Here is a 23,053-nt window from a genome sequence, read left to right on the forward strand (position 1 = left end):
TTACTTGCGTAGGAAGTGGTGATTGATGAAGAGGTTGTGGTGGTGGTGGTGGTAGTTGCGGATTCAACGGGCTGCAACGGGTCAGCGTCGAGACTGACTCGCCGCACGCGTTTAGATTTGTCGACCTACAGAAAACACAGAGAGAGAGGAGGACAAGAGACGCCCACGATTTCTTATTGTTTTGTCGTTTTCGTTTTTCTTTTTCTTTTTCTTTTTGTCACAACAGCTATCTTGGCTGGCTCGACTTGCTTGTCGCCCTCCTCGCGGTTGCGCGTTTTGCGCGAGAATTGGCTTAGGGTCGGAGACACAAGACAAAAGAAACAAAAAACGAAGATAGAGAGAAAGGTAGCGGGGACATTTCTTCATTGACTATGCGACGATCTGTGAACTCTATTATCCTCATTGCTTTTTCTTTTCTATCTTTTAATCGATGATATATATTATATCGATGAGATAGCACCCTGCGCCCTTTTTCTCCAAAGTCTCTCGACCTTTGATGCTATTCTCTAGCTCGCGTCGGCTCTCTTCTGATCCTTGCTCTGATCGCGATCTCGGCGCTTGTCACCGAGATTATTCTAGACCAGTATTCGTAGTCAATATTTCGAGCTGCCTAGTCGATAAAAACACCGACTGCAATCATCGTCAGACAAAATACATAGCGTTTTATATAATTTATGAAAAAAAAAAAAAAAAAATTACTTTAAGACCGATCCTTAATTTCATTAATTTTTTTTCGCGGTCAAACGATGTCGTTATTGTCTCGGAGAAATTAGTGTAATGTCTCGTGTCCGACATCGTCGAAGCATTAGAAAATTGCAATCGTTGCTTCGTCTCGGCACACAGCCCAGGCACGTGACCACGAATGCGGGCCTCGGAGAAAAAGATTCTTGGCAGTGGCTGAACCGTCCAGCCCGTTCTGGATATATACGTGTAGGTATATAAACGTGCAATATCGATCTCTCTCGGTATAATTTTCGACAAACGCGACCACGCTTTCAGTAAAAATTTGCGCGACGTACGCTTATCATGAGGGTGATGACGGATGATGCATGACGACGAAATCTCAAAGGACTGTTCAAAGGATCGGAAACGATAGAGCACGCAAGGCAATATTAAGTCTAAATTACGACAGCAGTATCTCCATACACATTGAAATATATATTTATAACAAAATATATGATATGAGATAGCTAGCCTGCTGATTGTAGTGAAAGGAATGAAGAAGGACAACGATCAATATATCTGTTACAAAATGTTACATGTCAGTTACAAAAGCGCATGCTTCGCAAGTTGATGACGATGACGGAGAGTTGAAAGTACAACGTCATGACTGCGAAAAATTAGTTTGAGCTCATAATTACATATATGTGCAGTTCATTTTGGAACGGCCTCGCAATCGGCTTCGAACCTGTACGAGAAAATTTGTATTAGATATCGTGCGATCGTATTTGATTCTCCGTCTGTTCGAATGATGGTTCGTGGTTCGTATCGTCGGAAACGTTGCCTGTGCGTGTAAGGATAATTCACGAAGGAACGGAATAAAGAAGATTGGATCTCGGGTTAGCACCCTCACGACAAGCGCTCCGCGATAAGAGAGGCATGAGACTCGGTGTATTGACATTCGGTACCGATAATAATTGCACTCGAGAGAATCAAGCAAGGGCAACGGTGCGGTTGACAAAACGATGACAGTGAAACATGGCTGGGTCGAATGAATCGTTCGTAAAAGTCGTCGCGGATTTCGGGGTCGGTTGGATGCGAATAACGAAACGTACGCGTGCACGTACGTTAAAGAGGTGACGTACGTCAAAGTCGCGAAAAAAATCAATGGCGAATTACGATCCAGAATAGGCATCACTGCAGTCGTATTGTGGACTTTTGGATGCCGCGATGGAAAATCATAACTGAGACAAAACTGTGTTGTCCTGCTACTACACGTGCAGTCCGCTTGGCGTGAAATTGCAAGATTAGTCGAACGCCCCACGCGCTACGCCGTGCCTCTTTACTCTTTTCTTTTTCCTCCCGTGCATCCACGGGGATACGTCGAAGGACGCGATGCTGCGGCTTTCGTTTTCACCATTCCTTCCTCGGTGTGATACACCGCCGTTCCAGATCGCGCGAGCCGCCATCTCGCGATCGCCGGCAATCTGAATCGAGCCGTTCATTCCTCGCGCAGAATCAAATCACGCGGTTTGGCGATTGCATAAAAAAAAATCCGAGACCTTTCATTAAATGAGATCTTTATCAGCTTAATGAAATATTAGCGAAATAATATCGACGATCTAACAAATTGCTAATAAATGACGTTAAGTACTCTTCCATTTTATTTTGCGCTTTTCAAATCGAACGAATACAATTCAGGGACCTACCGCTCGATCCGATTCGTTTATTTATGAAGAGCCGTGCTATCGCCTCTTACACGTGATATTTTTTCCTCGTTCGTATTCGTTCGTACACCCAAGCCGCTCGGGGGGGAAAAAAAAGAAATAAAAAAATAAAACCGAGTTTCGATGCAGAAAACGAATTGGTTATCACGGGGCGCAACTATCCACTGCAAACGATTCGCCGCGTGCTATTTGATTCGAGGATCCGATTCGATTCGGAGCGCCGGATCGCACGTAGCGAACTCGATTCTTTCGGTTCAAGCCTGAACGGAAACGCATGCACGCACGTGTATCGTGGTGTTGCGCGTGGGAGTGTTTACGTAAATTACTTATCGATTATCAAAAAGATCGTTTCTCCAACCTCGTCCAAAATACCTCTGCTGCTGCGGTTTAGTCTGCCGGTTTAATTGCTACGATATATATATATATATATATATATATATATATATATATATATATATATATACACACACACACATCTAAAAGCTCATGGTGTTATATGGCGCAAGTAGATCAAAAGAGGTTCTGTCGTTCCTCGTTTCCTTAATCCCCCGTTTCAGAGGGATCGCGCTTGTCCTTTGTCAAAGTGGATCGAGCTGACGGCAGGAGAGAGAATGGATTTCTCTCCGTACGTCTTGCTAAGTCTTGCGGTCGTATATGTCTTTGTAAACGTGTCGCTGGTACGACAACGGCATGTCATCGTTACTTCCGATTAGCTCGTTAAATAATCGAGCGGTATTATTAATTTGAGAAGTGACATTGCGATAGAGGGATTAAAGCTATCGCTGCAAAAGGGAGTCGTTGGCGTAAGAGCGATACAAAGTATATTTGAAAATTTTGATACACTTGGGATGATATAAATATATAAATGTATATATGCGTAATTAAATATTATATCAGGTAAATGTTCGAATATCTCTGTTGGCTAGAAGATTATCCGTGAGAGGTTTCGTAAATGCGGTGCTTCGGTCGCCTATTAGTTGTTAAGAGTGAGTAGAGTGGCTTAATCGCTATCTCTGGCTAAACCTAAGTGATATATGTTTCTTTGAAGTCGCATCTGCACTTTGTGACACATTTTGATGGTATAAAATTGTCGATTTTTAATGACCGTACGACCTACTTTATCTTAATCAAATGTTTCTTCTTCGCAACAATTTCTTAAGAACAGTCCGTTATCTTTATTAGAGCGCTTTGATACCGCTCTGTCGACATACTACCGTCAAACTTCGTCTACGAACATTTATTGATTGTCCGGAATTAATTGCATATCGAATTATATACAGTTGATTTCAAATAAATTTATTTAATACAATTGAAAAAGTATTATTTTTCATTCTTTATATGCTTTTTTTATGTCTTTGTAATTAAATTTTATATATTTTTGAGAATCTCTAAGATTTTGATTAGTATAAAAAAAAAACAGACTTCTAGTGCAGCTGCGACTCCCTCGGTCTACTTGTATGATCGTAGCTTTTGGGAATGCTCCAAAGTATTATGAGTCAAGATTCTTGGGGACCTGAGGGAATAACGGTGTTTCGGATGGTAGACACTCACTTTTTCAAAGGCACTGTTCCCTGGGGCCCCTGCCCTGCGCCGTTCCTGGCGTCGGTGACCCGGCAAGCCACCATATTATACGCTGAAAGCAGTTCTACAATGTTACATAACTATGTTAAACACATATGTTCAGATTCACAGGTGCATGCCCGGTGCCTGCGTTACCAGATCGTAGCCGTCTCTTTGGCCAGTTTTGGGCGCTGAATACAAATTTGTTGCTGTTATCACAATTAATGTGAGTTTTTAATTGAAGTTAAAAGACAAGCGGGCCCAAGACGGACCAAATAACGCATGATGTTCGCACAAACTGAATAATATGTTTACCTGACTTAAGCGTTCCGTTCCATTGCGAAAACAGACGTAATCACGTGTGCGAGTTAAAACGGTTAATTAGCAGTTAGTAAAGTCATATGCGTTCAAATCCAAACAATGGAATGTCGCCATTGTATGGATTTGTAGCGTTAGTTTTGTGAGATCGGTTCGAGAGAATTCTGTCTCTCTTGCGAGAGTCAACATAGAGACGACACAACCAGGAGCACAGGTCCAGACAAATTGCGGGCAAAACGATGTACGATACGTCGGTAACGCCACGGGGCGTTCATACCTTTCTCCTGTTTTCGTCTTTTCCGTTTATTGCATATCTTCACCGCGCATATGCTGAGGATGATGGCGACGAGGAAGAAGAGGATGCCGCCCACGACGCCCGCGGTGATTGCTTTGTGTTTAACACGAGCCGGCACAGGAAACTTCACCTGGTCGCTCGCACCGTAATTCGTGGCCGAGTTGGCGAACACTTGGAAATAATAGGTCCTACCACCGACCAGGTTCTTCACTGTGGGCGTTCAACGTTAAACGGGAAATTGCATGAAAGCCGTACTCTTGAAAGTCGGTTATAAGTAATATTGGTTCATGAGAGTGTTTGGGATTACTCGTATTCGGTGCTGGACGCCTGTCCGATGCTCGTAAAAAATTTTATGCATAATAATGGCTGCGATCAACAGATAGAGAGAGTGAGACAGAGAAAAGCAATAGTATCTCACCTAAATAACTGGTCTCCTCGGGTCGTATTTGGCCCTTGTTGAGCGTTTTCCAAGGTCCGTCCGTCTTGTACTTGATAGTATAGTATTGGATAAGATGGGCTTTTTCCACAGGAGGTTGCCAGGTTATCAGGAAACCATTGCTGATTTCCGTCACCGTGAGGTTCCGGGGAGTACCTGGTTTTGGTCCTGGTGATGTAAATTGCGACGATTAGATGAGTCTAATTTTTTAGCAGTTTAAAGCGAAAAGAGAAAGAAAGAGATTTAATTTCGCCGTTGTGCAAAGTAAAAAAAAAAAAGTTTCGATGTAGGAAAAATCTTTTTGGCGTCAGCAAATAATGCTATCGTAACTCCGAAATAATTCCGGTGATGCACCGAAATTGCAACGCCAGCGAAAAGCTTTTTTGATGGAAACGTTAACGCCGTTCCGACCGCAGCGACATTTTCGCATCTATCAAATCCATCGGTATTCGCGCCGTCGAGTTGTACATCTGACTTTTTTCATCGTTGCGTGTCTGGATCGACTGCGATATATCACTTGCGAAAAAAAAATTTTTTTTCTTTGCATTGACTAATGCAAAGAAACGCACAAATGTGCTACAAACATGATGAATCAGTCATGTCTATTTTGAAACAAGAAATATTTAATTAAATATACATGCTTTTATATGTGCATCATGACATGACGTTGGATATCTCGATAAATAAAGATCGATTATGATGTTGAAATAAGACTGGTCAGACTGACGCTCATTATCTTTCATATAAAAGCTGTAAAATGTTTGACATTAATGAGAATAATGATATATATGATAATAAAAAATAAGAGTAAATTATATCAATATTAATAATTGAATCGTTATTTCTGTTTTGTTTTTTTGAATATGCCACTGGGAATGAAATTATTGATTGCAACTTCTTAAGTGGATTAGTCGAGCATGAGCTCAGCTTCTTTCATCATTTCTTACACATGTAATATTATGACCTAATTGCTTCCGACGTACACGGGTTAATCTTATTAAGTTCGAGTGGCATCGTTCCTTTCATACGTGCGATTTTATGCTGTAAATTAAAACACATATTCGTAAAAAAAAAAAAAAGTATGAGCAAAAAAACAAAAACTCTTGAGTTGCACAGAAAGGTGCGAATATTTTATTTGGCTGTCGATTTTCTTCTTTTTTTTATATTTCGCCATATTTTGATTCGCCCAATCTGCTCGTCGGATTTATTCCAACAAAGCAAATATCTCGTTCCATTCTCTCGTTCCCTCCCGCTCCGATCAATTTAATAGCCACTGTTCTGCAAAATATCTCGGTGGAATTTATGAAATTGACGGAAATTGCTTCGTTATTGCTGCGATCGGCAAGCGTAAAAACTGTTTCACGATTGTTTGCTTTGCTGATTACGCATACGGACGGACCAATAAATTTCCTTGGTTGCGATCAGATAATACTGCCGCGGATCGGTAGCAGCAATCTCATGTTCGTTTCTTTGATTGGAGTTTATCAAAGTCCACGGATTTATCGTCCATTGGCGATCGAACTGGAAAATCCTTAGCACCATTCAAATTGATCAACATACCGTAAAGCCGGCAAGATTGGATCGAGTTTTCGAGATCAAAAGAAAACGCTTGAAATTGTCTCGTGAGACACAGAATTGAGTTGCATGTACATTTGTATGTATGAGAAAAAAAGGAAGACGACATACTTATCTTCACTGAAAGACCTGTCTTTGACATACAAATACGCGAGATAAAAGCTTATTCGTAACATTTTAGACAATACAGCAGCAACATATTTTTTTATAATTATTTTTTATCGTAAAATTATGTAAACGTATAACATTGACAAAAAAATGAAAAATAATCGGCGAATAGGCCGATTTGGTTTGGCCATGAAATTAAAAAATTAGCGACGGGTATTGTTTCGAATATTTGCTTTGTATGTAAAATGTATGAAGTTATTCCCTTTCTCCCCTCCCTCTAACTACCCATTACGAGCGCTTTTTCTCGCCACCGTCGAGCGAGATGCGAGGATTTTATATTTTATTAGTTTTATGCAAATAACAGTTGTTATTCCTGTGGAGAAATGTTCGCGTAGTCAGGGATTGTTATACGTGTGTATAAAAATTTTGTTAAAAATACACACACAACGCGTCACGTTAAATGAACGGCTACTAAAGCTGCTGCGCGAGAATACAAATTATAATATAAAGTTTCCTCTTCAATGTAATTACGCACAAAAACTGTTGTACCCCAGAAATTATATTGCTATTCTGTTTATTTATTTATTTATTTATTTATTTACGTTGCTATTCTACCCAACGATCCAGATATGATTGAAACTCTACGCGTGGTAGAGGCAACTAAAACTTTCTTGGGTTTATTCAGCTCCAAAGCGGAGTAGATTGTTTGGAACCGTCTGTTACGTGCAAAATGTATGATGTTATTTCCTGCTCTCCCTCCCGGAATGCCTCCCGTCTAGCTCTCTCCAGTACGCCGCGGCTAAGAGGATTTCGTTTTTATTTTCCTCTGTATCTTCTTCACGGTATGCCGAACTATATGCGAGTGTGGGTGTACACGAACACGCGTTCCATTCTTATTGTTTTGTCGGTCCGCTTGACACTTATTTTCATGTCCACCATAGCATGTAATGGCGGTTAATCCCCCGTGCACGAAACGAAAGAGGTTCTTGGGAGGGGGAAAAAAAATGAATTTTTGTACCCTCTTCGCAGAAACGAACGAAAGATTCTTGCGAGGAATTCTCCGAAGTCTGCGAGAGAGAAAAAGAGGGAGATTAGCGATCGTGTGTCTTTATGTACACTTCCATAATAATGTGTCAGATGTGGGTGGTGAAAGCGATGATAAACGCTTTCGAATGTTTAGAATAATGTAATAATAGCTATTTGATAATCAGTCAAATCCAGAATATTGAGAATCATTTTTACCGTACGCGTTCTATCACATAAATTAAAAATTAAAAAAAGAGAAATAATTATGTATACCTTTTGGTCGCACGATTGGTGGAAACACTGGGTTTCCTGTAGAATCAGTCGGTAATACGAGGGTTTTGTAATCAAGGATGTCTGAAATAAAAAAGATAACTCAAGAAAAAAAAAGAATATCAAAATTAAGCAAAAATGAATAAATTATTATTCATTGAATTTGAGCCATTGAAAAATTTATATTATAAACTTGTAAAATAATATGATTTATATTTCCAAATCCTTGCAAATGAAATTTAAGTGAACTCATTATGAAATATTCTGTTAATTATATTAGGTTCTGTTTCATCAATGTCATTCAATTTTAACTATAGCTTAAACATCCCTTTTTAGACATGGAGCACAATGCAGAATTATTCAACATTTTATTTTTATGTTCTATGAGATATTTTTTAATTAAATTCTACAGGAATGAAAAATTCAATTTTTTTTTCACAAATTTGACAGAACAGCCAGCGAACTGAAATGAATCTTTTCACATGATAGATGAAACAAAATTTCACTCTTTAATTAATTCTGGTTTCTAGATAAAATTGTAAAAATTTGAATGAAAATTGAATAAAAATTGTAGCAAAAGGTATATAAATTTGTACGTTGGAAAAGATCGACTCTTGAAAGTTACTTTAGAGGATTCCTGTGAAACACGATGAGTTTTGGTTCGCTTTGTGTTCGGAGCAATAGAGGTATAGAAAAAGAAAATTTAGTTAACCGTGGTTAATCAGCGTTGTTGAAGCCGACCCTTTGTCGATACAGGCTAACGAGCAAAACCGATGATGATGCGGGCTTGTGCGTAGGTATAAGCGTAAGAAGCGAAAAAGTGCTACAACGAGAAAAAAGTATAACGAGAAAAGAATCAGATAGGCGAAAGAAACGCTTGAAAGGTAACCAGATAGAAATCCCTAGACGCCGGTATCGGGGATGCTCGAGGTACGGTGTGTACAAATGGAAGGCAATGAACCGGTGGATTCGAGGGAAGGAAATAAAAGCGGAAGCAGAATGAACGGCTCGATGGGTTTTCCGATACGATAAGTCGCCACGGAAGTCTCCGTTCCTTCCTTTCCTCCATCTCTTTTTCTCGATTTTCTCCGTTCCTCGCCTCATTCCGCATCCGCATTCGTTGTCTCCCCTGTTACCCCCCCTTTCCTTATCTTGTTGCCTTCTTCTCACCCTTTTTGTTCCTTCTCCCTTTCTTTTTTTTTTTCTCCACCTTACGGTTCTAGGAAGAAGTCGTGTGACTTTTCGACTTTTGGATCGATACTTCGATGAGACGATCAAAGCAGAGCGAGAACGACACCCCTCACACATGAATTTCCCTTCGATAGTCATCGAGATGCCATTCTCAGCTTACGAAGTGAGTCATACGAAGTGAGTCACACGCGGATAAGCGTCCAAGATAATCCGGCAGCCGTTCGCGTTTCGCTAGCTTGCAAATTTAAACTAGCAGTAAAAATCGACTCGATTTTAACATCTTGAAGGAACTGCGCCATACCTTGTTTCTGACGCGTTTAAATTTACGATAGTATAACGGTATAAACGGTTTATAAATAGATTGTATAAAACACGTGGCCTTTATAAAATCTTATCTTGTATTTTATCATCCACTTTCCGTTATTTTAATAGTATTTAACTTTTTTCGAATCTTACCACTTTGATCCGAAGAGGCGGGTTGATCAGGCGCAGAGGGAGTCGCCGACTGGGTCAGGGCAACGCCTTGGAGAACGCAGCGATAGATGCGAATAGTGAGAAGGAAATTTATACAGAGAGCAATTATTAGTTTGTTAGTCAGTGAATAGATCATAGCTATTTGTTAATTATAACTACTAGTTAGAATTAGCATTAATGTCGATTAGCAAATATCCGTAGTTAGTATTTTTAATAGATGAATACATGGTTAGTAATTACTCATACAATCTCATATGAAATCATGTCTCAAGATTATCGAGTTTTGCTTATTAGATTTATGTGTATTTTTTGTTTATCTTTTACTTATCATTTATCAACAAAATTTTCAATGTAATACTAAAATAATTTGAACATATATAAATATGCAGTTTTTAATACCGAGCGTCCTGACTGTGATGATTTTGCTCAGCATTCCTTCGCCCAGGGCGTTCTTCCCGATTACTTCAAATTCGTAGAGCGTGCTAGGCGTGAGGTTGTTGATCGTTACCGTTGTGCTGCCTGATGGAGTCACGGGGATTGTCTTCCATTCCGAAGTTCCTGATTCCCTATACCTGAACAGAAACAGCACAAAAGAGAAGTTAAAAAGAGTAAAGCACTTCATAAATATTTTTCAAAAATTTTAATATAGACTCAAAAAATTTTATTAATTTATCTCTGAACAATAAATGATCTGAATATCAATGATCGCTACGTGCGCCACACATTACAAAATTGCTTTTGATATACGAAGGATTACCGCGTCCGGTTATTCGGGCGAAGCAATTATTGTTCATCTCTATAGGAGGAACCTTAAGTGGTAATACCTATCAGCCTATCCCGTATACCTACCAGATAGTATAATCTTGCTTGTAATCAGGACCACCGGAATAGCCTGGTAACCAAGTTAGTGTTACCGAGAATTGCGTGGCAGTGCCCGACACGTTGTAAGGTGCATGGGGTTGCGTGCCCTCGACGATCAGTTGCGTCGAGGACGAAATGGTGGCGACTTCGTTGGATGCGACGCACTGATAAAATCCGAAATCCGCACGTCGAAGGCTCTCTATTGTTAGATTCCCGCCATTGGTTTTCGCGCGAGTGCGTTGGATGGGTCCGCCATCCCTCTGAGATAATGTTAAGAATATTTTACAAAACTGCAGCTTGTTGGAAATATTTCTTACAGTACAGATCTATTATTTGAACAATACAAATGTATAAAATACTTAAAAAATCGAGTTGCATTAGTTTTCGTATTATTTAAGAAATAGGTAAAAAAATTAGGAAGAATATTAGATTGTCTTATATCGTAATAAGTACCATAATTAAGAAAAAAATTCTGACATTAAAATAATAATGAAAATGCTGAATTCAATCAATATTGTTGCAAAATGATCAGAAATGAAATAGTAAACTTTAAATTCTTTTAATAATGTTCTAGCTAGATATTTTTTTTAAAGACTGTACCCGATGCCATTGTATCGTTGGTTTCTGCGTTCCGTCGGCCTCTTGAGCGTCGCAGTGCATTTCGACAGTCTCGCCGACCTTCTTCGTGTACACTGGTTCTGGCTCGAGGGTGAAGACAGGTGGGTTCCGTACGAGGACTTCCATCGGACCCGAGCTGCCCTGCGTGCCCTGGGCGTTATAAGGCGTGCAGGTATATCTGCCTTGGTGATTCTCATTGACCCGTGTAAAGAGCAGGGAGCCGTTGTTCATGATAACAATATCTTTCGTCTGATAAGGCTCGAGTAGGCGTTTATCCTTGGTCCAGGTCACGTATTGCAGGGGCGGGTTGGCTTTTATGTAACACTGGACCACACCAGCCAGACGGAACGGCAAGTATTGAACAGTGGGGGTGAACGTAACCTTCGCCGGGTCTGAAATTCATTTAAAAATTTTACATTTAGAGCTTAATTTTTCACTTACACCACTCAATCTCTTGAACATTTAGATCCCTTTGGATTTCCGTTTGACTCTCCAATTTAAATGTTCAAACAAATCTTACACTCGACGTTCAGATAGGCGCTTGCAGTCTGAGGATCGCCGATGCCATTAGTGACCTCACACAGATATTGACCGGAGTCATCGGCGCTGACGGGGTTGATAACCAGGCTACCATCCATCTTGATGGACACTCTGGTATCCAGGGCCGAGACTTCCGTGACGGGGGCTCCTTCGCGAAACCAACGCACCGTCACGTTACCTGGAAGTGCCTTTGCCTCGCAGGAAAATTGCACTTTCTCGCCTTCCAGCTTCGTTTGATTCGTCGGCGGTACCATAATAACGGCTCCACCTGCGAATCAATCAAACACACGAATCTTATTACATAGCTTCAACTGCTTGTCATCGACAAGATATCAAAGAGGCGAGAGATCGATTATCTAGCCATCCGAAACTAAACGCAACCGGTGTATTCCCGCGGTAGTATCTATCGTACACAGAATCCGTGGTGGCGATTGACCGCTGATATTGGTTGTCTCGCTGTCAAAGATCCCGAAAGAGACGACAGCACCGCGATGCATCTGACTCGCCGTCAGGCCGGGCAGAGAAACAAGGCGCTACATCGTCTTCATCGATTCTCGATAATGTCTCTCCCTGTCAGTAAAAAAACCGCGACAAATGGATAGATGAAAGCGATACAAGCGGATTGGTGGATATAGTCGCGAATTTGCCTTTCGCCTCTGTGATTTCTGCGCCTCCGAGTCTACGAGAGAGAGAGGCGCTCAACAGGGTGCATTATATCTTCATCGATATCCAACGCCGTCCACGCCCACAGCGCCCGTTCCCGCGCTTCGTATTCACGCCCGAAGAATTTCAAAACTTGCGGCTTCGCCTCAGAAGCGAATATCTCGCCGTATTATAGTGGAAGATCGATTCTTGCCGCACAAAAGACCGAACTCCACCTTCGCGCGATTCCGCGGCATTTCCGCAATCCGATCTATCGTCATTCGTCGGGATTACGGGAGCCTTCATCTCCTCGTTACGAGATGATGAAGGGAACGGAAATGACGGAGGCGGGGAAAAGGGGGGCTCTTTAAAGCGAGCGAGCATACGCGGAATTGTCGAGGAATTAGCGACATTGAGATTTGCACGTTAAAAGGCATTGATTGGTTTGCCAGAGAATGCTTCGTTAATGAAATCCGAATCTTACCTTAAAATCCATAATAGTAACTTTTTATTTTTTATCGTATCACATGAGATCGCGCCCACATGCGTTGGTTCCCCGGGAGGGAAACGTTTGTATATTTATATTTTGAATCAATATTTATATTTCAAATTCTACGATTGTGAATTATATCGTTCGAATAATGAACGGCTATCGTCCGCTCGGCAATCTCCATCGCATCTCTGCTTTTACATTTTAATTTCGGACATGTGACACTCAAAATCCATATACACGCTCGAATTTGAGAGATTGCTAGTTGGCAAAGTAAACAGGGTATAGGTGTCGCGCAAACAATGTGTAAATTTATACACGCAAACGAACATCGCGATACGTTTCGCTCCCATGAAGCTGCAAATATATTGACGGACGTTTGAACAATTAAACATTTGGCAGATTGTTGCGGTATTTGCCGTCCTCGCGTATCGATATAATCAAATTTGAGGTTGCGAAATAGCTTTCTGGTGGAGCGACGCGAATGTCTGACGGGGGGATAACGATCTCGGGGAGTAGCTGACGAGCGGAAGTAAACGCGTCGGCTCCCGAGAAAGGGCTGGGAAACTCCAAGCCGCAAGAAATATCGCGCTCCCCGCACACAGACGAAAATCTGTGAGAAACGAGGGCAACGATATTCTAAGCTCTGCGCCCGATGTCTCAATATATTGCATCGAGTTGCACCGCTCTCTTCCTCTTTCCTCGAGGAGACGCGCTACAATGCGCGCCAGCGGTGCATGCCGCAGTCAGCGCAGCGGCGCGACAGGAATAAATTTGAATCTACGATCTTGATAAACGCACGAAGCGCGGAATGAGAACTTGTTGCCCGGGAAAGAAAGAAAAAAAAAAAAAAAAAGATAGGAGGGGAAACGTATTTCCTCGCAATCTTCCACGCTCGCTGCATCTAAATCCGAGCACGCGCGCAGAAGGGTTTATCCCAATGGCAATACCAATCAAATCGGATGTATCCGTCATGTCAAATCTTTTCATATTAACGTACCGTTTCGCTCGCCGAAGAAACTCGATTCAAGTATTTCGGAAGCTCTCTTCCTATTGTCCGATCGTTCGCGGACGTGGACGATGCTTCGTTATTTATCTTCTCCCGCTGGTGCAACGCGCGCGCGCGATTAACAGAATATATCTTAATTATTCACGCACCGACGATGATATATGTTACGTCACACGAATGGGCGCACGAATGCTTAGAAGGATATTTTACGGACGGAGTGGAGAAAATTCCCAAAGTTCGGGGTGAATGAGGGCAATGGAATTCCGAGTCGCCTGAGAATTACGCGCCGAGCGTACGGTTGCCATAAAGTTGCACGCGCGATGCATATTACGCGCGATCGTTAATGACATTGTTTTTACCAACTTGGGGCAGCAATTCCCACCGATGTACAATCGATATTTACGAGGTCTTCAGACGTCGCGCTCGATACTCCTCGTTTTATCCGTCGCGCTTTCATTCGCGGAAATATTCGCGAGTCTTGGCGAGAGAGCACGAAAACACTTTTACAAAGTGTTTATTAAGCTACTGCCGCGCCATGCTGCTGTATCACCCACCATGTTGCATTTATATCCATAACTCCGTCGTATTCCTGATGCGAGAAGTGTCACGGTGACAAATTTTAGCGTTTGCCAAGCAGACGAAAATCTTGACAAACCGGGGCAATGAAATTCAGGAGGAGAGAGAGCGAGAGAGAGAGAGAGAGAGAGAGAGAGAGAGAGAGAGAGAGAGAACGGGGACTCTTATGCCAAGTACACAGCTATGATGGTGCAGCATCACGCTACATCACGTTGCACATTGCAAATACGTGGTACCGCAGAGAAGCGCGAAGAGTTGCTTAGCAAATGGAGCAGCAGTCGGGAACGCAGAATAAATTTTAGAATGATTTATTCCTGTAATGTTTACTTTCCGGCGTATTCTCGTCCTCTTTAAATGCGCTACTTCGTTTAACGAAGTGGAATGCATCACTTCGTGTTACCACCATATGAAGTACCATGTGTCCCATCTTTTTCTAGGATGCAAAAGATAAATGCGATTTTTTATTTTCATTTACAGAAATTTTGTATGTTTTCCACTCTTATCAATTTTGGCGATAAATCCGAAACAAATACGCGACGTCGAAAGGTAAATGAGAAATGTAATTCCCACGTTATAACTTGGTCTTATATCATCCTTCGGCGGCTGTGGCTGTGATGTGATTCCTGGCAGCGTTCGTCTAATTTTATTCCCCACGCGCGAGCGAATTTTACGATCTCGCCATCGCTTCGAGTCAGCGACATTCGCGCCATTTCTCAATCCATTAAATAACCATCTCGCGGCTGAGCCATGAACGGGCGCGAAAACAAGAGACGTGCGAGACGGTAAGACAATACGATGATGAAGACGGATGTCCCAGCCAGCGGTGGCTTGCCGGTGGCGCGCGGCTTACAAATTTGCAGTGATTGCGTGGCAAAAACGGACGACGGCGCTGAAAAAAAAGGGGAGGATGGAGGGAAAGCGAAATGGAACAAGAAGACGATTCGGAGGCGAAAAGTGGCTGTTGGTCCCGGAAAAACAAGACAAATCGCCTTTTAACCCCCCCTCTTGCCTTCCACTCCTGCCAGCACCCCCGATATGGGAATAGCCTTAATTGGTTGGTGGAACGAGCGACGCCCGGAAGCTCGCTGTAACCACTTTGCCTAATGCGAGTTTTATCGCGGCGGGCCGAATGTATCGATATGAGTAAAATGGATATCGGATCGTAAAATTTACGGGGTAGAGACGCTGTACTACACATCCCCATATACGTATGCCGTGTCTGCGCTTTATGGATGCACTCCCGCGCCTTCGATCACGGAAAACATTTCCGTTGCTGGAGGGAAACGGACGTTGAAATGGTCGCGCGATCACACGCGGACGAGATTGCGACTTCCCTTATCTTTTCCGAAGCTTGATCGCGAAGTCATGGCATAGAACGGTACACATCTGTCCGCACACACGATTATCCATCAAAGGGTGAGAGAGAGAGAGAGAAATTATCGATGAAGTCGCATAGATGGTAGAGGTCTCATATTATAGATTCTTTTATGAAACGGAAATCCGAACCATCGCGGCATTTTGAGCATTTTTTTTTCGAAGAATCTCATCGTTGGAGAGATTATTACGGATATTACGGATAAGGCTTTAATATTTCAGCGCCAAGTTTGTCTTTTCAATTAAATTACATCATGCCACAAAGAGAAAATCCTTTTCACAGCAGATATTAAGAACGTGAGAGAGAATGAGAGAATGAGAAACGATAACGAGATTAATTAAATAAAAAATAATTAGATATGTATATACAAATCTTGAATTGTTTTGTTTCACGTGCATTAGTTTGTTTGAAGCAAAGATTTCTTTTAGATGTTTCACATCCAAGCGGTTGAGAATCGCGAACTGCATCGGTCAGCTTTACAAGCGTTCCGAGGATACTTCAAAATCAAGGACAACGCTGGACTTTACGGACAGTCATGATATCATCATGTGTCATCATATTTCAAATCCCGACGGATCTTCCACGGGGTGATTCCGAGAACTTTTACGAAATCGTAAGAGAGACGTTTGTTATTCCGTTTGAAATTCGCGTAGTGTGCCGAATTTATCGAATGTATCGCAAAGATACGATGGACTGGGGTTACCTGCCCGTGAGAATTCCGATTGCACATCGAACAAAACCAAGGAGAGAGAGAGAGACAGAAAGAGAGAAGTAAAGGGAAAGAGAGAGGGAGGGAGAGAGAGAGAGAGAGAGAGAGAGAGAGAGAGAGAGAGAGAATTACACGCGGATCGATAAGCAACAAAACCGGCGGAACTAACCGCGCCCGCTTTAAGATATTTTCTGGCATGCAGGTTATTGGAATTGCATTACCGGTGTTTAGCTGATCGCTGATTACCGAGGGATATCTGTTTCTGATAACGGCGCGTTCGATAATTACCACGGCAGTTTGCTGTTTATTAATTATCGGTCTGGCAGGCAGCCGTATTTTGCATTATTCTCTTTGGGTGCCGATCGCGGATAATTAATCGCTCTGGCATGTCGAGGCAATTTTCGGAAGTGTATTAAAGTGCGTTTACTCTATATATATATATATATATATATATATATATTGCGCGATTTGTATTAAATTAGTTTCCGGGAAAAAGTGCATCGCGGCGTCTCGCTGTCAGCAAACTAATCAATCGACTTTATATTTATATTCGACGAAAAAAGCTACAAAGGCCGGTCTTCTTATTAGCTTCAGTACAAAGTATCTTCTACTTTAATTAGTTTACTCGCGTTATATACCGAAGGGCTCCCGAGTTCTGCCTCCCCCCCTGCTCTCTCCTCCTTCTACCTCGATAGAGGCAGAACTTTTATGAAATATTCCTTAATTATATTTTAATTACGCATCTATCTTATAGCCTATGAAAAATAGACATTTAATTGCCAGAATAAAACAAGTACCTAATAGGCCGACAGACTGTCTTCCATCTTTTTGAGCCAATAAGCATTCGCGTAGCGATAAAATGCACGGTCGTGACGGGTAAATGATTGATTAAGATATTGATTCTGGGGATCAATCAGGACGGACGTTTTATGTACTCCGTCAACTACAAGGGGACAAGTAAACGCCGCCGACTGGACAGTCGTTTAATTATCCCAATCGTCATGCGGTGTGCGACATTGCGGTATCGCTCGCTCGTTTAACACGGGACTCTAAAACGAAAGCCGTGCTACGATGGTTTTTGTCGCCGCCGCCGAACCGAGTAGATTAAGTGGCCGCGCTGCAGTCGCCGGCAACATGCTCCTGTCAGACAGTAATATTTAACAGCATGCACGCTAACATTTTTCCGCGAGATATTACCGGGGCCGACGGAAAAAAAAGCAGTTGTTATTCGCCGCGGCGAAACCGCGGAATGGATGAACCGTTCGTGACTCGCATTGACAAAATCACGCCGGATAAATTTTCAGGAGAACCTTTTAGGAATTCGATCTTTTTTAAGCTAGAATATACATATGTTCGGGACTCTGCCGGGAATATTTTCAACAAATTAGAAATAACGAAGAGACGATAATTATCTCTTACTTAGTACACACATAAATAAATGCGCAGATTTATCTATTACATTATTAATATTACATCGTCGTAAGTTTAAAGCGGCTTAAATACATGGCAACTTATAGTCCGCGAGACTCCATGCCGGCGAGGCTCCATATCTACGCTAGCAAATATATTTCTGAACGACAGTGAGATTTAAATTAAAAAAGTTTTATCTCTCACACTCGATAAGACTCGGTTGCTGTCGAACGTAATCGGTGCCTTCTTTCGCCGCTTCCGGCCGAACGGATAATTTATTGCTCAACTTCGCGACGAAATTGCGGTCCCGCGACTAGAATCTCCTTGACATTCTAACAAAAGTCGCTCACCGGCGATGATGACGCGCGCAGTGTGGCTGATCTGGCCCTCCCCGTTCCTGGCGATGCAAGTGTAATCGCCGATGTCCTCATTCTTGATCGTCGAGAGCCTGAGTTCGGTGCCGTCGTTGAATATCCCAACGTCTCGTCCGTTGGGCTCAACCGGATTCGCGTCCTTGTACCAAAGGATCTCTGGCGTCGGAGTACCTTCAGCCTGGCAGTTGAGTATTATCGCATCGCCCAGATTCACATATATCATATCATCCGGTGTTATGCTGAATCTGGGTGGCGCTGCGAACAATAGAGACGGATTGGAAGTGATTAGATATGATTTAATACAACTATACCTTATCGCGTCGTATGACTATAATATATTAACTCTAAAGAGAAGCGCGCGACACAGTCCGTGGTGATCCCCTTTTTGTTTGACTCGAACGAGATCATCTCGTGCGTCACCGATTATTATTATTATTTTCACGACCCAGTAACGCTGCCTCGCGGAGGGAAGCTTTGCGAAAAATGTAAGCCGTTTATCTTTTTGTAAGTGAGGACGGCGCTTGGCACTCTTGCGACAGAAAATGGCCGCGGGTAAATGACGTTGGAAGAACAATCGAGTCCCGAGGAGAGGAGGTCAACGTTTAGAAAATGTTCCTCAAGAAGTTCCGCCCGCGTTTTTATCACCCGTCCTCTTTTCGTCCCGGAGAAATCACAATGGTTCTGTCCATCCGCTCGCGACCGAACGGTGACGTAAAGAGTCGACTGTTCTCCCGTCTTACAACAGTGTAGCGTTGTAACGGTCGACAATTCCAAACGAAGGAACGATGGAACGATGGGAAAACGAGGAGAATTGGAGTGATTGAAATAATGCAAATTTTCCACCGCGTAATGGTTAAGAAAACCATCCTCCGAGTGACACCTTCCTTCGTGCCGCGCGTTTCTCCCGCGTGAATCGTTTCGTTTGGAAAAATTTTAATCGACGTGAACGCGCGCACGAGAAATCCGGTAGAATCGGAAAGGGCTCGAGTAAATATTTCTACGGAAGCTTCGCGAGTGGAGTTTCTTACGAATTGCTACTATTCGGAACGGGGGCTCCTCTCTGTTTTCTGTTTTTCCGGAATATTGTCCGCCGCGATGCGCCGTTTGCTCGCGTTCGAAGACGGGGAATTTTAATTTCGAGAGCGACGCTTCGGAAAGATACAACGACGGAGAGGCGAAAAAAGAAAAAGAGGCGTAGTGACGCGAAGGGACGCGACGGTTTATGACTCTAACGCGAGCAAGCGACCGAATGGAGCCGACTGCAAAGTATAAAGGGATCTTAAGCGCTTTCTAGTGCCCCGTGTATTTTTCCCTTTGACGCCGCTTGCGGGTCTATCGTCGGGACGCCGTCGTTGTCGCCCTCGTTGTTGTTGTTGTTATTGTTGTTGAGTGTGACCGAGAGCTTGACGGAGAGAACGACGGAGAAATTGGGAATAAGCGGAGCGAACTGACGGAGAAAGAGGTGGATGAGGTGTGACGAAGGGAAAAAGAGGACAACGCGACATATCCTCCCTAAGCCATCTAAATGTTTCTCTTCCCTTCCGGGCCTTCGTCGTCGTTTATAGCCGAGCAAAATGCGACAATAAGTTTCTTCCCCTTTTTCCCCGTCGTCCTTCTTCTGTCTTTTTTTTTCCTCCCTCCTCTGTCCCATTTCCCGTCCGGTAACACGATCTTTTTGCGATCCTCCTTTCCATTTTACTCGCCTATAACAGGGACGCGCTTCTCGGGAGATTTCGCTGAAGCGATGAAGGACACGGCGAAGAACTCCGGAAGAAGACGTAAGTTCGAACTGCGCGCTGAGCAAGCAAGAAACATAACACTTCTTCCACGACGCGCGAACTTCGGGCACGCCGGAGAACGAGAGCACGACGGGGCGTGGTTCCTCAGTGTTTGCTGAATGTACAATTCGCCTGTCGGGGAACCGACAGCGGCGTCTTTCTGAAGCGTCTTTTATGATCCGCGTGCTTTCCTTTTCCTGGCAGGAAGTCACGTCGACGGGGAAAGCTCGAGGACGCGACCGGGATGAGAAGGAACGCGACAGAAAGGGGAATATTTTCGTGTTACTATACCCGTCGATATGTTTAACCAAGCGCAAAAGGAGGATATTTTGGAATTTCACGTGTCTCTAGCAATGCGCGAACGCGTTTCTTTCCCCTCGATCGATGCACATCTCTCGACGAGATCAGTTTTCGTTGTCAAACGTTACAAGTTCTCTCATGGGGACGCAGGTAAATTTGAAACATCTAATACTCGAGAGACAAGCATAAATTAGTAACAAATAAAACTACAAAAAAATATACATAACTCGCATTATTAATTTCACCGAAAATATTAACAATTGTTGTAGAAATATTGTTTCTGTTATTCGAATTCTGGAAACTTGCAAATTCGCCGAATTATTCAAACGTGGCCTTAACTTCACGCGGTTAACTTCCAGCAAGTGTTATAAAACTGCATTAGCCGAAGTCGTAAAATCTTCTTAAGTTCAAAGTGATATTAACGAGGCTATTCGAAGCAGAGAGAAATAACGTAATTTCATGTTATATAAGCTGAACATAAAAAAGCTTCGGCTAAGAGCGCGTTTAGCGCGTAACGGATATAACTTTTATTACTAGCGGACAACTTTACGTGAATAAAGTTCTTTTTTCATCAAATGCCACGGCACATACCCTGAAAGTTACTTTCCATTCGTACTTTACATTGCTCATTTTGCGCAGTGATTGCGACAAACTCGAATGTGCCTTCTAAAACTGGAAGAGATTGCATCGTCTCGCTTCATTTTAAGATTCGTAAAGCCACGAGCTGTCGCGAGCTTGCATTCGCACTGTCCTGACAAAAAAAAAAAAAAAAAAAAAACAAAACAAAACGCGTGAAAATTGTGATTACTTACCGTGGACGTCTAGATGAAACCAGGTACCGTTCTTGTGACTGTTGGGCGACCTGTTGAGGAAGACGACCTTGCACTTGTACCATCCTTGATCGCTCTCCTTGATGTTCGTCAGATTGAGGCTAGCCTGGCCGTATGGTGAATTCTCGCTCACCCTCGAGACACGACCTTCGTATCCTTCGCCACTGTGGGTCGGATACGACTCGTACCATATGTATATCGGTGTCTCCTGCCCCTTGCACCAACACCAACACTCAACATAAACGAGGGATCGTAATGAACGAGTATAAAGCCGGTGCGAGCATTCGTTCAATTTTTTCCTAAAAATCACGCGTATTCGCAAACGAGCTCCGAACGAAGAATGCGAGAGAAATTCAACGGCGGTGAATTTAAGACTATCACTTGCTTAAAGATACTCGAGACTCCGTTCGTTCATCCTGGTCGGACCGATTTCTACCGAGAAGAGACACGCGTATTGTGCTGAAAAAGAACGTCTACCTCGAGATATCCGACCCCTCGAGAAGGCTTTTCTAACGATTTCATCATTTTTGCAAGGTGAGAATGAAGTTTTAATACCGCTTAACGGGGCGGGTCCGGACGTGTTCCATTATTCAGGGACCTTCCCTCTACAACGCGCGATCAAACCTCGTTACTCACTCGCACCGGCCGTGAATCATGAGATGATAAATGATGAGACAAGGGATGCAGCATGTCTGACGAGTGAAACGACCCACGGGCGTTATCCTTACGTACGCCCGGGGGTCGTTTGTTCACCGCGCAGGGGAGGCAAGGCGTGAAATGAGAACAAGAGGCGATCACGACGTCTCCACGCGTCCGCGCGTTTTGACAGAACGACATGTTTTCGATGTAATCGCGTAAATGGATGACGTCGTAAAAAAGTTGAACGGGTTCTGCGTACACTCAGTACATGCCGGACGCATGCACTAATCGCGCGAGGTATTCGTGCATTTTGTCAGTGAATGTCGCGTGGAATGGAAAATGCGGAAGAATGACGATGAGCGGTTCGAAGTGTCGAAGTTCAATTCTGAGAAAATGTTTTGGGATCGTTAGTCGAAAGTTTTCTCATTATTGACGTAACGTAGAAATTTGCAGTGCTTCTGAAGGACATCTAGCAGAGAGAGAAATGTGTGCAGGAACAATTGTTCGGTAACTTTTGCAATCTTGCAAGTGAGCGCACTCGAGATGCGATAAGAAATAGGACAGATAGTGCAATTCAGTGCTTTTAATTTTCGAAAGAGATCAAGTACGAATTACATTAATAAATACGAATCATTAAAAGTTATGATATATGAATATTATATATATATATATATATATATATATATATATGAAATATATATTTATATTTAAATATATGTTAATGACCATCGGCACTTCAAGGGATGAATAAGTGTAAATAAGTTTCCATATGTTTTAAACACATAAAGAAATAAGGCGTGATATTGTTCTAGCTAAATGCTTTGCAAAGATTGCCATGCAGATAAATTTAGCCATGCGAATAAATTACTCAATACCCATAAAAAAGCTTCAACGAAGATATAAATTTCATTGAGATTAACTTCGGTTTAGGCGATCGCTAAAGCGTAATTTTAAATATTTCTTCGAGCCCTAATCACAATTTAGGTTACGAGGGGACCGAGCATTATCGTTTATTTTTAGCAGTATGAGTTTAGCGATGTCGCCTCGTCGTAAAGAGAATGTACGAACGATATGATGAGCGTACGGGGTTAGTGTCGTTTTATATACGCCTCATTACGCCGCCGTTGCGGAAAATTACGTCCTGTTAAGCCGGATGCTAAAACTGCTGGTAAGCACGTATATTTGAGCGAACCTGCGGAGCTAAAACGGCCCATGTAAACGGCTGCATTAAAATCCGCTGCGTTATCGCTCATATTAATGCA

At 42.6% G+C, this 23,053-nt stretch overlaps 1 protein-coding gene across 8 annotated transcripts in view; it reads right to left on the reverse strand.

Annotated features, from left to right (window-relative positions):
• Positions 1 to 23,053, reverse strand: part of LOC105427457 (protein turtle) — an 87,008-nt gene that overhangs the window by 11,526 nt on the left and 52,429 nt on the right. For 3 of the 8 annotated variants that reach the window (XM_089082003.1, XM_089081999.1, XM_089082000.1), the window contains 11 exons: positions 21,135 to 21,366; positions 18,221 to 18,499; positions 11,640 to 11,927; positions 11,102 to 11,511; positions 10,490 to 10,761; positions 10,040 to 10,212; positions 9,623 to 9,688; positions 7,979 to 8,059; positions 4,979 to 5,164; positions 4,543 to 4,770; positions 3,939 to 4,032 (listed from right to left, as the gene is read on the reverse strand). In XM_089082003.1, the coding sequence (XP_088938129.1) occupies positions 3,939 to 4,032; positions 4,543 to 4,770; positions 4,979 to 5,164; positions 7,979 to 8,059; positions 9,623 to 9,688; positions 10,040 to 10,212; positions 10,490 to 10,761; positions 11,102 to 11,511; positions 11,640 to 11,927; positions 18,221 to 18,499; positions 21,135 to 21,366 (2,309 nt within the window). The remainder of the gene's footprint in view (positions 1 to 3,938; positions 4,033 to 4,542; positions 4,771 to 4,978; positions 5,165 to 7,978; positions 8,060 to 9,622; positions 9,689 to 10,039; positions 10,213 to 10,489; positions 10,762 to 11,101; positions 11,512 to 11,639; positions 11,928 to 18,220; positions 18,500 to 21,134; positions 21,367 to 23,053) is intronic. The other 5 variants (XM_089082005.1, XM_089082002.1, XM_089082004.1 and 2 more) reach the window with 4 other exon arrangements.

This window comes from Pogonomyrmex barbatus, unplaced genomic scaffold (genome assembly GCF_055798465.1).
Source record: "Pogonomyrmex barbatus isolate J1 unplaced genomic scaffold, ASM5579846v1 scaffold5, whole genome shotgun sequence".
NCBI lineage: Eukaryota > Metazoa > Arthropoda > Insecta > Hymenoptera > Formicidae > Pogonomyrmex > Pogonomyrmex barbatus.